The sequence below is a fragment of the Hippoglossus hippoglossus genome, chromosome 22, assembly GCF_009819705.1.
Source record: "Hippoglossus hippoglossus isolate fHipHip1 chromosome 22, fHipHip1.pri, whole genome shotgun sequence".
Taxonomy (NCBI): domain Eukaryota; kingdom Metazoa; phylum Chordata; class Actinopteri; order Pleuronectiformes; family Pleuronectidae; genus Hippoglossus; species Hippoglossus hippoglossus.
The window spans coordinates 16,655,879-16,672,335 of record NC_047172.1 but is presented as its reverse complement, the minus strand read 5'-3'; the positions used below and the strand labels follow the sequence as shown (position 1 = coordinate 16,672,335).

The 16,457-nt window shown below is 45.3% G+C and overlaps 1 protein-coding gene across 5 annotated transcripts in view; it reads left to right on the top strand.

The window, feature by feature from the left end:
- Positions 1-16,457, top strand: part of tiam2a (TIAM Rac1 associated GEF 2a) — a 98,167-nt gene that overhangs the window by 52,666 nt on the left and 29,044 nt on the right. For all 5 annotated transcript variants that reach the window (XM_034575915.1, XM_034575917.1, XM_034575914.1 and 2 more), the window contains exons 6-10: positions 617-841; positions 5,174-5,359; positions 5,672-5,815; positions 10,252-10,308; positions 16,251-16,427. In XM_034575915.1, the coding sequence (XP_034431806.1) occupies positions 617-841; positions 5,174-5,359; positions 5,672-5,815; positions 10,252-10,308; positions 16,251-16,427 (789 nt within the window). The remainder of the gene's footprint in view (positions 1-616; positions 842-5,173; positions 5,360-5,671; positions 5,816-10,251; positions 10,309-16,250; positions 16,428-16,457) is intronic.

The following is a 16,457-nucleotide window of genomic DNA, read 5'->3' as shown; positions in this document are numbered from 1 at the left end:
ACCTACATATCAGGACCAATTTTATTGGCTCCTTCCATGTAGACTCCTCCACTCTCAAAATTACAAGTTTCTTCAGATTGCACTATATTGCAGTGTCCAGACCTACAAATAATAAAATGGTGTTGAGCTGACGGGGCCCCAGGGGGAAGAATAGAGTGAAATTACCTCTGCAACATAAACATCGAGCCTTAGTTTCTTCCATTTGTTTCTTCCATTTGTTTCCACTTACACGGCCTGTTGAGCATGAGTCATCCTCATTGAAAAAAAGGGGCTTCACAACAAATGTTCTGCTTCCAAATGAATCACCCTATAAAGACAGAGATGATCATGAAATGGCTTATTAAGAGGGAAAATGTATGTTTAATTTCAGCAACAGTTCATAACCTGTGGTTTTTTCATGGAGGTGCTGTAAATCTTGTTTTCTTTTATTGATCCAGCGAAGCCCAAGTTACCCACCTAATTATATTATTGTGGTACATGATAGAATAACACAATAACGGTGCACTGGAAACTCTAGGAGTTTTATAAGGGCAGATCTTTGAATCTATCTTGTAACAAGAATATTGGCCTTACTGCCTCATCAAATCTAACTCCCTGTGTCTCCCTGCCCCTCCAGGCCAGCAACCAGACCGACCTGGAGAACTGGGTGACAGCCATTCACTCTGCCAGCGCCTCACTGCTGGCCAAGCGTCAGGGGAAGGAGGACACTGTGCGTCTGCTGCGCAGCCAGGTCCGAGGGCTGCTGCAAAAGATCGACATGGACGGAAAGATGAAGAAGATGGCCGAGCTGCAGCTGACTGTGGTCAACAACCCAAAGAACCGCAAAGCTATTGAGAACCAGGTAAGGCGGTGATGATGATGGAACTGCTGGAATTAATACCATCCACACTTGGAGTATTGGTGTCTCCTGTTGCATCATTTGCATGACAACATGCGTTTCATGGCCTCAGGAGAAATTTCACTGCAAATCTATTTTTACACTGATGATACATCAGCTGCCTAACATGTGCTCTTGTCATACTTAGTTTTGATTTAAACTCCTGTGTGTTATTATTCTGCATGATACATGTAGCGACCACATGACATGCCCCACTTAATTTCCCTGATTTTGTGACTGCGGCGACACGCCGTCACTTTATTTTTGTCTGTGGGTGGGTGAAGTGGCCTAAATGCACTGGTCCCCGAACGCATCGCGAGGGGCCCAGGGGAGCAGCTCTCTTCCCCCAAGCATCAGATTGGGATTCCAGATGTTTCCTGGTAATGGGCTTGCAACATGCATTATCCTCTTCCTCCTCCTCCTCACTGCCTAGGGGAGAATCCCAAGCACCGAGCACTGTGCCGTAGCCTACATGCAGCAGATTACAGAAGGGGATAAAAAAGGCCCATAACTGATGGCTTAGCGAGAACACAAATACTTTTACAAGAAACAAGTGTTTGTTGAGGAATGTGGGGAAAATCATGGTGCTGTTTTTGTACCTGCAACTCAGGGACTTAAAGGGATAGTTCACCCAAAAATTCTAATTCACTCATTATATTCTCACCAGTGTTTGAGTCCACAAAACACTTTTAAGTTTCAGGGGTAAACAGAGTTGCAGCCAAATTCAATTCAAGTAAATGGTGATTAGTTCTTCAAACGTAAAAAAAACATAAAATGCCCCCATACTGCTCCTGTGGTGACATCCAAGTGTCCGTAAGCCAATCCGTAAGACATACAAATTCGACTCAAAATGTCATTTACACAATGTTTTTAGCCTAAATGTCCGCTGTTATCCTTAGCTAGTTACTACTACTACTACTACTCGCGAGATACTCAAAATCCACCCCTCCATCGGTATAGTGGTGAGTAGATAATGAGTAAATTTACATTTTGGGGTGAACTATCCATTTAAAGTGTCTCCTTGAAACTTATGTATAATTTCTGCATAGCCACAAGGGTCCACATTTGGCGAGTGACTTATGCATTTATGTGCTAGAAAAGCATAATGGTCGCTCTCCATTATTTGGTCTTTCGTTAAAGCATCCTGAGTGGAAATAAGTCTATGTTTTGTCTAAGTTGTTTTGTATGTCTAAGTATGTTTTGACAGTTCACTGCCGCAATGACCAGTGGAGATGTCTCCTCCTGACTTTGTGGATCTGTTTCCATTTAGCCAGTATGCCAGTGTAGACGAGGAGACAGACGGGGGTTTGGAGTCAATGATAGGGTCAGAGGGGTATGGGACAAGACTCTGGTACAGGCGCCCAGAGGCTGATGATAGATTTAAGGTTTCGTTTGGGTTGTCTCGCACCAACAGGGCACTACTTTGATGTCCCCGCCCACCCCCACCCATGTCTTCAGAAATCAGTGCCAGCTGACCCTCTTTTGAAGTCTGCCTTTACCTCCGCACGCACGCACGCACGCACGCACGCGCACACACACACTGTGATCAAGTTGCATTGTAAGACTTATTATGCATTAGGGCTTTTACAGAGAGCAGGGAGCAGATGTTAAAGAGGGGAAAGAAGAAAAGATGAGAATCAGTTAAAGAAAGGCTCATTTCTGCTGAGCTTAATGACACTGCAATGGATGTAAATAAGTGGCGCACGCAGACCAGATGGGTCCAAACATGCCTTTGCTTTTCACTGATGTCAGTTGATTGTCTTACTGCTTTGATCCAAACCTACTTGACTCGTGAAGCAGTCGACTGCTTACGGGCTTTGCTGTTCATCAGTGAAACACCCTGGCATGAATCATTGAACTGAATGTTCTGCTAAGGTCTATTTTCGTTCATCACTGAATGAAAATGCAGATATCTGTTGACAACAAACAAATCCAGATGGCGTGTAAATCAGACTCATGCTAGGATCTGGTGTGATGGTTATACATAGACGTGAGGTATTCTAAAGCAGCCATTCTCCTAAATTTGTCTGTACTTTTGAGGAAGGAGCTTATCTGATGTGCTTAGTAATGTCTCCCTCCCCTCCGTGTCATCCTCAAAGTACTCATTGGAATTAAGTTCTAATTCAGAACACTGTATATATAAATGGTAAATGCTCTGCATTTATATAGCACTTTTCTAGTCTTGATGACCACTCAAAGCTCTTTACAGTACAGTATTTTACCCATTCACACACACATTCATACAGTGCATCTATGTGCAGCAAATATATGTAAGTATAGCAAGATGAAAAATGTGTATTCACAGGATTCGTGTTCAAGGTCTTTGAGTTCACATTCAGCAGAGTAACGCTGTAATCCATGTCTCTGAGATAAATATTTAGTGTGATACTCCGTGTTAACAATGCTGATTCCATATGCAACTGCAAATAAGGTGACTCAACTTTTGGGTGACAGAAAGAGTTGGCAGATAGCAGTTAGCCAACAACTATATTCATCTACAGTATATACATCTATGTCCTTGTAAAGTTGCTGTCGGATAGGCACTGATGTCAAAACATCCATGTCCTTGTTTTAATCAATCTCTGATTTTAACTGTGCTGATTTCCTAGAGATAGATGATGGCACTGATGCCTTACTCCTCAATTATTTAGAGATCTGGCATGCCAGAATGCGAGGTCATTTTGTACCCAAAGCATGTGGACTCTGAGCTGCTGGTCTCATGGTCTGGAATGGGAATAATTGCTGAATGTCACTGACTCGTGACTTGTTAACCGAGGCCACCTGCACAGCCACAGTCACAGGCGCTTTCATGGGTTCAGCACATAACATAGCTCGGCACGGTCCCTTGGTGATCTCTGTGCAAAGTTTCTGTTGAAGTTGTTTAACTGTGTAAGTCAGAGGTTCATAAAACAGCAGCCTCCCGTCCCTCCTCAGTTTGTTCCCGATCCTACAGAATGCCATTAACGTGCAAGAGACCTAATGGGACAACGCCATAGGGTGTGTTATTGTAAATGAACTCGCAGCGCAGACGAGACCTATTAAAGTCAGTTGTTATGGAGGGTTGTTTAACTTGAGTGTTCTCATTAAAACGAGTCTCCAGCCAACAAAATAAGCGCTTTCTCATAGCTTACATAGTGCAAACAGGGACGGGGGGGCATGGAAGGCAACTGTGAATTGTGTGTGTATGCGCTCTGTGTTTGTGTGCCGGTCCGGGTTTAACTGGTGGTCTGCGCAACATCACAATCCTCTCTAGACTTACATAAAAACGGGCACTTGGATTTACTACACACACACACACACACACACACACACACACACACACACACACACACACACACACACACACACACACACACACACACACACACACACACACACACACACACACACACACACACTCCTTTGCTCGATACACACTCACCCCTCACTATCAAACCTCCACCAATTTATGCCCTCACCCTCCACCAACATCTGCAAGCAATTGCAGCTTGATGGAAAGCACTCCGCTGACCTTAGATCTCCCTCATTGACTCCCCCTCTCCAAGCCATTACCTCCCCTAAATTCTCTTTTTCACTGCCTCCACCCAAACGCGTCCATCGAATTCACTTGGACCCCGTTCAGACCTGGTGTTATCACCCGAGGGATCCGATGACAAGTGGTCAGCGCTAAAGTACAGGTCTGATCATGCTCAAATGCGTCCATACTGCATCTTGAGATCCGATCACTCAGACCACATTTGGAGGTGGTCTGGGACGCATGTGGTGCCATTCTTTTCACTGTGTGAACATGAATGCATCCTGGGCTCAGCCAACGTCCTCTGTCTCACGACAGTTTAACAACAAATTGAATGAACTTTCAGTGTCCAGACGTTGAGTTGTTTGTGGACACAGCTACAATATCAACACTGACTAACACATTATGATTGATACTATTTTTCAAATTGGTAAAATCTTTCTTCATAGTAGATCTGTGCACTGCTCATTGACCTGTTCAGTCCCTTCTGACTCTGCTCTCTCTCTCTCTCTCTCTCTGTCTCTCTCTCTCTCTCTCTCTCTCTCTCTCTCACTCTCTCTCTCTCTCTCTCACTCTCTCTCACTCTCGCTCGCTCATGCCAACACACATTAACACACACGCATACAATGTCACCGGACACATCTATATACTCAGACTCGGTTAGAACAACAACATTTGGTTTTCGCTATCACCAATGGCGTTCATGATTACTAAGTGTGAGCAGGGCTTCTAACACCCCTCCACCAAACCTACCAAAGTAACCTTCTTCCTTTTTTCCTCAGATCCAGCAGTGGGAGCAGAATCTTGAGCGGTTCAACATGGATCTCTTCAGGATGCGCTGTTACCTTGCCAGCCTTCAGGGTGGGGAGCTGCCCAACCCAAAGAGCCTGCTAGCCATCGCCAGCCGCCCTACCAAAACCACCCTGGGGCGCCTGGGGATCTTCTCGGTCTCTTCCTTCCACGCACTGGTGAGGAACTCTTAGACTGGGGCACGACAAATGATTGAATGCTAAATAAATAATCAGAGAACAAACTGTGTTTCCTGTTTGGTTGCTCTGTGGCTTCACTTTTTGTTTTGCAATACGTCACTTTCAATTCACTTGATGTCTAACAGCAACCTTCAAATCCCTCTAATCATTCCAAAACTAGAAAAGCATCCTGATATCACGTCCTTTTTGCATTACTGGAGGAACACAAACTTAATTAAGATGGTCTGATTAGATGACATTTCTTTTGGTGTGCCAGATGATTACAGTCCCGTTATTGTGCAATCTGTTCAGATCTGTTCCCGAGATGAGGCCACTCTGAGGAGGCGCTCCCTGTCCCTGACTTACAGACAGCACAAGAGAGGTCTCTTCTCTTCGCTCAAAGGTCTCGACAACCTCACGAAGAGAGGCCGGGACAAGAGGCCCTCTGCATCACAGGTATTAATGAGATCCACAGTTACATGCACAGAGATGGGTGCTGTTACGAAAAATACAAACTCATTTCAAATGCTATAAAAACTCATAGTTCTCATTATCTCTCTCATATGAACAGTTTTAAGGGCTGCAGCAAAGCCTCTTGGTTAAAATGTCTAATATCTTCATATTTAATATCTTCCAACATTTTTAATGAACCAGTATTCGGAATCGTTTATGCATGTATGTAAAACGCTGCAGTAAAAATGCACTGCTGTTGGTGTTTGTCTTTGTAGTCAAACTCGGTACAGCTGTCTTGCCTTAGGATAAAATTGTGCACTGCAAAGTGTTTCATGTAGGTTCAAGATGCTGCCACACTTTGCTGCTATTTTCTTGTCACAAAGATTACTGTGTTCTGTCTCCGTGTCACTTTGTAGAGGTGGATGATTCTTTGTTTTTAATATGTGACTTGCAGCGAACCCATGAGCAATCACTTCAGTCACAACAACAGAGGTGCTAAGATGAAAGATTATATAACAAACTGCACAGGTTTTTTTTACTTCAGCACTTAGACCTCGAAGTGACACTAACTAATCTCATCTGAAGAGAAATAAAATGCTTCAGGTGGTCTGGATTAGCAGATTCCTAATGCAGGACCACCTGTCCTTTTAAACAGCAGTGAGAGGGGGCACATACACATCATATGAACATGCAGGGTCGATGCCCAGCTCCTCCGGTCCGCATGCTAAACTCACTTACTAACCCCAAATTGCCCCTGACGCTGACGACAGCAAGTTAATGGTGCGTGATGGAAAAAGTGCAGCATATGCTGTAGGCCCTGTTCAGACCTGGAATTAACATTTGCATTCACACAGTGAAAAGAATGTGGCCACCTCCGAGTGAGGTCTGAGTGATCGGATCTCAGGACGCATTGAGAATGCATTAGGGTTCTTTCAGACTACTGTATTTACAGTATTTTTGCCATTGACCCATTCACACATGCATTCATGCAGTGCTTCTATGGGCAACACTTTTTCTATGAGAACGGCACAGCCAAGGTTCAGTTTCTTGCCCAAGGGGCACTTGGGCATGTGGAATGGGGAAGACTGGGATCGAACCGCCGACCTTCTGATTAGAGGATGACCCACTCAACCCTCCTTAGCCCCCACTTGTGATTGGATGGCTAAAAACGGATGTTAAGACTAGGTCTGAACGGGGTCATAGTTGCGCTCTAAGATCGTGTGTGTGTGTGTTTGTATTTGTGTGTGTGAATGGGTAAACGCTGCTTTTGCTGTAAAGCGCTTTGAGTGGTTGATAAGACTAGAAAGTTTGCACCGTATAAGATCCATCCCATTTACTAATCCTAAATCCTAATTCAAAATGCTGAGAGAAACTGTCAAATTGTACGTGAACAGGCCTAAAGACATGTTGCCTTATTGCTTACTCACATGTTCAGTGACTGTGCCGACATGAAAGACCGTTAGAGTCACGCAGCGCTTTCAACACATTCCCCCCCAAAGGAGAGTTTATTAATTAGAAGCACATAAGCTCATGTCACTTCCCTCCCCCAACCCACCCCCCCTTCTGCTTCCCGGTAAGTTTGAGTGCAAACCTCCCATCAGCTTTAGGCATAGGGGAGCATTCCTTACCCAGATGCAGACGGAGGAGGGGGAGTTTGGGTCTAAAAAGTCCTCTCAGGTTAGTAATTAGACTCATGCAGGCTATTTATTTATTGATACAGTAATCCGCCACTCTGTGCCCTAAAGGTACGGCCCTGGAGAACACTCTACTCTTGGTGGTCTATTTTAGGAACAGCCACAGGAAGCGCCCATTTGCGCAAGTCTTCTTTTATGGGCCTGTGTTCATTAGCTGAGACTGCAGGACGAGGAGAGGAGCGTGGTTTTGATTAACACAGTTAGCGGTGTCGTCAGTATGGGGCCTGAGCTGTTAAGAGCCAGTCATGTTCTTCAGCTGGTGAGCCCTGATCTCTTCGACTGCTCACAAAATGTTCCCTGTCCCGTTTCACTCGCTCTTATCTGGCTTATCCATGCCACCACCTGCTCTGTGATATTTGTGCACGTCTGTCAGCTACTAGGTACGTGTGTGTGTGTGTGTGTGTGTGTGTGTGTGTGTGTGTGTGTGTGTGTGTGTGTGTGTGTGTGTGTGTGTGTGTGTGTGTGTGTGTGTGTGTGTGTGTGTGTGTGTGTGTGTGTGTGTGTGTGTGTGTGTGTGTGTGTGTGTGTATTCTTTTTCTGGGGAACTCCAGCCGGCCGGCCCTAATGAGGCCCTGTTACATTTCACAGTGCAGAAGGCCGAGGTGGCGCTGCAGCACACACATGAATTATTAAAAGCCATATGTGGTAGATGGCATCCTCCACTCTTCCCTCAGCCCTGCAGTCATCAGCAGATGGTCGGTGTAAAGACGCTAAATATTAAAGAGCTTCCCTTTAGTTATTTTGTCCCCCAGTCTCCTACTTTTCTTTTCTTTCAAGCTCTTTTCAGAGTCTTTCCTTTGTCTTTTTTCTTTACAGGGAGGCTAATGAGGAACAGTTAATGGCTGTCAGTGATTTTCAGAGCATTTTGTGAGAGATCACTGTAGTGTTAGTTTCGGTTTTCTATTATTCTTTGTGGGGAAATTCAACCAAGGCCATTTTGAATGACATCACCAGCTCCTTAGTTGTTCTCACACGTAGTCCCGACGAGACATGTGTTTGCTGGCGAAAGGATTTGGACAGCGAGGCCGGTCTACGCAGCCAAACTCCTCGTCCATTCACTTAATCTGTTTTTACCTTCTCAGGTTCTGAGACTGAGCTTCTCTCCAAGATTTCCAAGATAGATCTTCTTACTTTCCCACCCTTTTCCTCTCCATTTATCTCTCTTCCTACAACTCAAATCCACTACGTTTTAGCCTCTTTCTTTTTTCCTGCCTATTTAATCTCCTAAACCTAGAGTTGTATCTCACTGTCTCCCCCAGTTTCTCTCACTATATGTCTTTTTCATTTTTCCCTTTCAGCCTTGTCCTCTGTCTCAAACCCCCCTGGTTCTCAAAGCATAAACATCAGAGCATTACCCGGCGGTCTTTCTCCCACAGTTTCCATACTGACTCATCTGTGTTGACTAAAGCCTAAATCCCATTTACCACTGCGACGCTGCGCTTGACAACCTTGCTCCTAAGTCAGGCACCCCCCCCCCCCCCCTCTCATATTCTCATCTCTCATCCGCCTTAGCGGTGCTGTGTATACAGTAAGGGGCTGGCCAGCAGGCTGTGGGAAGTAGGCCAGAAAGGTCTGAGGATTTGTGGGAGAGTTTGTGGAGCTTTCTAAAATTAGTCAGTTTACGGTGAAGCAGTGCTGTTTACAGCCACTTTATAATGTGCTCGTGTTGGGGAGGGAGAGTTACTGTAGTCTGCTGATCGGGGGTCAGATGAGGTTTCTTCCATAACAGGAGCTGGAGTTTTTCTGGTTGTAAAGGAGATTTATTTTCTTGGGATTGTTTTTGGAGGAATGGGTATATTCCCTGCAAGTCTTCTCCGTATACTGATTTCTAAGTGTAGTGTGCATATCTTTGAATAAACAGCTCTTTGTGCATCAGCGGTGGCACAGCTTCGGGGTCGACTGAGTTCTGCAGACGCTCTTTACTTGCCATAGATCAATTACTGCAGGTCACTCACAGTTTCAGAAAGAAAGCTGCAACCAGCATTACCACAGGCCAAACAAACAGCCCAGTCCAAACAGGCAGGTTTAGAATGGACCCTGCACTAGTAAGAGGGAAATTTAGCAGGAAACTCGGCTTCATCTAATTTAATTTCACAGCAAAAAATATAAGCACCTGTGAGCTTGTCTCAGAGACATTTTTAGAACAAAACGCCCTATTTCTGTCAGCAGCGATGCCACCCATCATGTCTCCGACTGCACGGTGACAAACTATCTCAAAACCTGATAACTGCGGCCGCTTTGAGGGAGGATTGGAGTTCCACCTTCACATAATGGATAGTTCTCTGTCACCGCTGTGTTATAGAGTTGTTCAGGCCCTCTGATGCCACAGAGTTACCTCCAACTCAGAGGGCTCAGCCAGACGCAGCGTGCCGTGCAATCACAAGCCGGGAGGAGGAAGATGGAACGGAATGAGAAGTGAAAGATTTCCACAGTGATGGGTGAACGTGGTGACAGAGAGAGAGAGAGAATGAGAGGGTGGGGGGTTGTCTAGGCAGACACCACTCATCATCCATATACAACCCCTCACATATTTCCACAACTGCACCTTCAAAGGCCACAGACCCCTTGTGGAATCCGTATCAAAGCGCTGCACTCGCCACGCATTGCTTTTTAATTAACTACATAATAGCGCCGTATGTGTCGGATATTGTATTTGCCGGAGTTGCCGGCCACTTAATTGCCTGTGACTCGATCAGCGCGGTGCCCCGCTGTCTGCAGCTCTGACTGCTTGTTCCTTCATTTCAGATCTTTGAGGGCGACGCTGGAGGTCAAACTTACACACTGCCTCCCAGGAGCACCGAGGTGAGTCATAGCGTTTGGTAACTCTGTGCGTCCATTATGGTTTTCAGGATCTGTGATATACCATTTAAAAATTCCTCTGCCATCTGTCTCATCCATCCTGTGGTAGCGATTTACATGCTGAAATATCAGTTTCAGCGTGAAGTAGCCACGGCTGGGACGGGTCAGCTTTTGCTATGACCTCAGCTGTCTCTCCTGGCTTTGATTGTGGGCCGTGTAACGGTATTTGTCGAGGATGAAAGCAGGGATCCCTTTCATGTAGATCTGCAGGTGTATCCAAGATAAGCAGACTTTTACTGCAGTGGGACTGTGTTAAACTCCGCTGTGGACGCGGGTCCAGATTCACACCATAATTAAGTTAATGGAGGGTGTTGGGTTGAAGTGTTGGCGACTGGATGTGTGAGTGTATGGATGGTAAAACGTGTTGAATGATGAGGAGTGTGAATTCTGGCCATCTGAGCAGCCACACATTGAGACATTAAGCTGCAGCATGTGCAGTTTATCGGGTATTTACATGCCTGCATCAAGGAAGCGTGAAATATTTCTGTGAGCTTCAACTCCAAGCATAAAGACTGGAATCCTGGGAAACAGAGTTGGCCTGCCTCTGTCCAAAGGTGACATACTTTGCCTTCCAGCACCTTGGACGCCTCGTTTCCACACAGCTCTGTGTCTGTATGCGAGTGAACCAGGAATGCATTCATTGCTATGGCAACCTCTGTGATAAACTTGTTGATCCAGTTGAAAACATTATGAATTTCAATAAACTATGTGCTTTAACCGACAATCTTATAGCAACAGTTTTCTGTGCATTCAGCACTAGGGGGCTGAGTCTATATATGAAACGGAATTGCGGAAATTAAACAAAGCTATGTGGAAACAAGGTGTCACTTCCATGCATCTTTTATGTTGGTACATCTACTAGAGGGCAGCACAGAGTTGATAGATATGTTAATGTAAGGTAAGGTTCACGAAAGTCACTGTGGCCACAGTCCTATAGCCCAGCACATAACCATTCCTAAAACAATTGTTTTTTTACGCTAAGCTTTTCGTATTAACTTCAGTCGAACCTTTTCCCCATTTCTCTTGTCTTTATGAAGGGATAAGCTAAGCTCCTGCTGGACATATATATATATATAACTAGCAGATAGATTTATCTGCCATACAGCAGAAAAGAATATTTCCTGAAATAGCAAACTTTTCCTTTAATAGAGAATGACTTTGACATGACTGTCCTCCATGTGAAAAGGAAACTGGAGAATAGCTGTTTGTCCCTCAAAATAAAATCTCATCAAAGCCTCGCTGGAGGAGCAGTTGAAGGCTGGCGCAGACAGATGAGCATAATGGACACATTTAGACGGAGCAGGACGGGTGTTATGAGGATCACTGTTCCACAGGATGCAGTGATTCATAGTGAAAGGCTGTGGTGAATGTGGCGAGTGTTAAAACTGCCCTCATTAAGGGTTTAGAAAATGGACTCAGAACAGGAAGTAGTTTGGGAAACAATCATGGCCTTCATTGGGTCAGAGCTTAGATTTTGCTTTAAATGGTCGAGTGTTTGGATCCCTCCGAGGTTTTGAATGTGGAAAACCGCTCGTCCCATGGGTCCGTTTTGATTAGTGGGGATTAAGATTCTTCTGGGTGGGAAAAAGAGGAGTTCCGCGCAGCTCTTCTGATTTGTTTGCCAGCACGTACATTTCTTCACATCTGTCTTAATGACTGTTGATGCTGTACTTCCTGGTTCCTCGAATCCTGTGAATCTCTCTAATAAGCAGCCATCTCCCTCCAACCCTTTTGAAGTGAAGGGTGTGTACCCGTGCTTTGTTGTAGTGCACTCTCGTATAGCATGTGACCGTGTGTGACCTATACGATTATTAACCATGCAACGATACCAGGAGTCTGAGGAAGTGCCCACACTGTGGCTTTGGGTCGTGGCATCAAGCTGAGAGACATAAACATCTATATGGGATATGTGACTGTAGCAGCTGCCTTGGCCTCCATGGAGGTTCAAAATAAAGGTCACGCTGAACCGCTTGGTTCTGCTCTGCAACTCCTTCATCCACCAGCTTCTTCTCTCCAGCAGTGGAGAGAGTGAATATGTTCAATTGCTAAAAATGTTTTATGTTACTTAAACAGTTTTTTTTTTTTTACTTTATGCTGCAGCAATTCACATAAGCCGTTTTCAGACATGACCTGTGGGTACAATCCGTAGAATTGGCTACGGAGTTTAGCCAGAGTTTGCCTTTCACACGTGCACAACACAGCGGGAGGTTCTTTGCACAGATGCATTCACAACAGAAACAAATCCTTCGCATTATTTAGGTGAGAGGTGGAGCAGCCAGGTTCAGCAGGCAGAGACAGGAAGTGATGTATTAACTCTGCTGCGGAGATCACGTGATTTTCACACAGACACCGGTGTCAGCTCTTACCACCACAAACTCTCTTCACATCTTCGTCAGTGTCCTCTACGTGTGTCCCCACTTTTTCCCGGGGAGACATTTGTTACCTCCACCAAGGACGATATGTATTTGCTCCTGTTTGTTGGTTTACACAAATACCACTTTCTTTTCATATTTTTGGGGTCTTTTGCTGTTATTGAGAGGACAGTGCAAACGTGAAATGGGGAGGGAGAATGGGGGGAGACATGCAGCAAAAGGCCAGGGGTCTCATTTATAACCGTTGCGTACCACAAAACGGGGCCTGAAACGTACGTACGCCACTTCTCACGCAAACGTTGGGATTTATAAAAACAAACTTGCCGCCTATTTGCGTATTTCCACGCAAACTCTGACCCATGCGTACGAACATTTTGGAGACGGGAAAGGGGCGATGCAGACGTGAGGTGGTGAACTGAAGCCAGAATATTGATCCACTTCATCATTTACATTAAAACCAACAGCTTTAGTTGTGCTCGCGTGACATATCTGTTCCACACAAACCTTTTAATTGAAAAAATATAGAAAACAATTTACAGCAAATTACGTTCAGATTCCATTAAACAGCGCAGTTACAGAGCCGAGTCATTAACAGTTTTTAACAATATCTTCCAGCACTGTGCGTGTATCATCAAATCACTGCAGTGAACGTGACTGTGCCATCAGGCGCACAGAGCGCACAGAGCGCACTGGAGATCACTTACAAGAAATGAAGACACTTTCCAAATAGTATCCCAGAGTGGAGGTTAGGATCCACTGATGTGAGGTAATCGGTCCCGATGCTCTAAATAAATAAATACTGCCGTGACACTGCTGCGTGTGACTGCGTGATGTGTGCATGCGAATGGAAGGATGAGGAAGAATAGAGGGTTCAGCGATGTCTGTTCAGCTAATATAGATTCTATTGATCTGTGACCTTTGTGCTGAACTGAGTCCAGCATCACACAGATCGACCGACGGAACCGAACCATACAGTACAAACACGAGCATATAATAATAATTCTGTTAAATTCTATAGATTGGGGACATCACAGCTGTCTCTGAATTTAATAATCCTGCAGTTTTGGGTGATTAAAATACGAACAGACAATACTCAAGTCCCCATATGTGTGGTAGCCGTGCAACCGGGTGAGCTAATAGGCCCCGTGACAGAACCTATTCCAGAGAAACTTGGTAGGAGGATGGGACATGGGCCAAGAAAGAACCCTTTGAATTTTGCCATAGATCTGGACTTTTTTTTTTTTTTTACATGAATGCATGAATCTGCATCAGACATATTTAGGGGATTGATATCTATGAGTTTGTGCATTTGGTGCAGCCTGATTGAATTGAAGGGGACTGTTGGGCCTTGGTGGAGGTACAGGTTCCACTGGGTGCCCTTCTAGTTCAATAATGTAATGAACAAATGCCTGCTTCATTGAGTGTAGTCCAGAGGAGGGTTGTGGAGATATTTTATTGGCTCGTGATCTCCACCTCGCTGCTCTCGTTGTCCCTGACCCACTGATCCCTCTTTTCGTGTCGCCACACTCCACTATCCACTAATACTCATCCCTTTCTGTGACTTTGAGGTCACTGCTGAGGAACAGGCACTAGTTGTAGCCAGTCTGGGCGGCAGTTATTGTCACCTTGTGTGTGTAATTGTGAAGAAACGCGTGTCACAGCAGTGGAAAGAGGAACCTTGGGTGGAGCGTCAAGGAAAGTAACAGTAATACTCTTTTAAAGGATATAAGAGAAGGAAATTGTTTTTAAAAAATTCTGCTTCCTCTTCATGGTCAAAATATCTGCTTGAGTCAGTGCTGTGATATTTTTGTTACTCAGTTGCTAAGTGGAACAGAAAGGGTGGATTTGTGCGGCGGCCACCAAACCGTCCGAGTGTGTTCTATGTTTGGAAGCGGCAGGGTGGAGGTTGGCGTGCGCGGAAACAATTTCGACACTCAAAAGGATAAAAAAATGGCTTGAATCATTTGGCCGAATGCAAATGTAAATACGCGCTGTCCACACAGAGCACTTGTTGAAGACCAGCGCGTGCCTGGACTGTACTCTTGGCACTGGCTCACGGAACGTTGACCAGGCAACAGTTACAACCCTCCCTTGACCATGAATGAGTGTACAGTGTTAGTCAGTCGCCAGTCAGGTCAGCACAGGCGACCAAATCTTAGTTTTTCCAGCCACCCCATATAGCTCGGACACAAACGGGCCGGTTATGCAACCAGTTACCATGACGCTTTATTTTTTATTTTTTCATCCTCCAGTTTGTAAGCATGACCTCACATCCCTGAAGAGGTGGGCGTTGAAGTGGCACCTTGTTTTCCTCTGTCACCGACGACTGAGGGAAACATTCTGGGATAGGAACATCGGCTGCCTGTATTTCCGCGCTGATTCTTGAAGTTAACGTGTCATGGGGACGTTTAGATGGAAAACGAAGTAAATGTTTGCGCGTTTAAAGTGTTTTTTCGGAGCCAACACGGCTTCTTGTGTGCACTTTCTCTGTGTGGAGCTTAGTGATGCTGTGAATCAGAGACATCAGCTCGTCTCTTTGGGCTTTTTTGTCAGGAAGGGGAGAAAGGTTATTCATTAAGAGCAAACATCCAGCTTCAGAAACGGGCAGAACAGCTCACACACACTCGCACACTCCCACAAACACATATGCACATCAGACACAAGACCTCACACACCACTCTCCATTTTTATAATCCCATAATGCTTTGCTATATAACCCAGACCTACTCATTAAGGCAATTATTCCTCGTGGTTCTGTCTCTCAGTTTATAACTTTGTCTTTGTCAGAAGTGATGAATCACTGGTTTTTCTGTACATTTGGTGTGATTGAGCCCATTCCTCCAGATCTAGGGTCTTGATAATTGTGGTCTTCTGCTGCACTGCGGCCTCTCCCGCAGCCCCACAGCACAGCAGAGGCACTTTCCCCCTCCAGAGACACAGAGTCGCAACCAAAACCCACCAAATGGCTGCCTGTGAGGCCGAGCAGCGGGCTTAATACCCGGTTCAGACCTCGCTGTTAATGCCACCAACAAATAGTTCCCTTCTGTCTGACAGACTTTAAATAAATTGCCCCTACACACGTCGCTGAAGTCAAAACTGGGCTTGTGGCTTTTCCAGATGGAAAAGGTCCCGGTGACGTGCACCGATATCATCTGGGTGTCTAGACCTCTGCCAGTCATCTTGTGTACACGGTCATTACAATGATTATTATGTGGAGCAACTGCGTCTATATTGTCAAATGAATTTCTGAACGGCTAATTGTATGACATCTTTGCTTTGCTGCTTGATCCACAGCCAAGCATTTAGACTAATGGAACTCTATTGATTTGTGGGCTGTTACTCAAACTCTCCCTCTCATTCATTCACTCACTCTCTCTGTTTATTTCCTTCTCCACCTTCTTTTCCCCATTTACTCTCTCCCTCCATCTATCACTGCTCACCCACTTCCTTGCTTCTTTTTTTTTTTAATGATCTCTGTTTACCTTCCCCTGTTTTCCTCTCCTCCTCCTACAGAGGCTGGATGTGCTGACCAGCATTTACTCCATGTCGCCCCCTGAGGTTGGTGCGTGGGACAGCATCAGCGGTGCCACAGACGAGCTGACTGGCGTCTACATGCCAGACGGCCTGACAGTGCAGGTTCCCGTCAGGAGAGACCAGACGGCCGCCGACCTGCTCTCTGCGGCCTGCAAGGTTGGTTTCACAGTTGGTTTCAGAGAAATG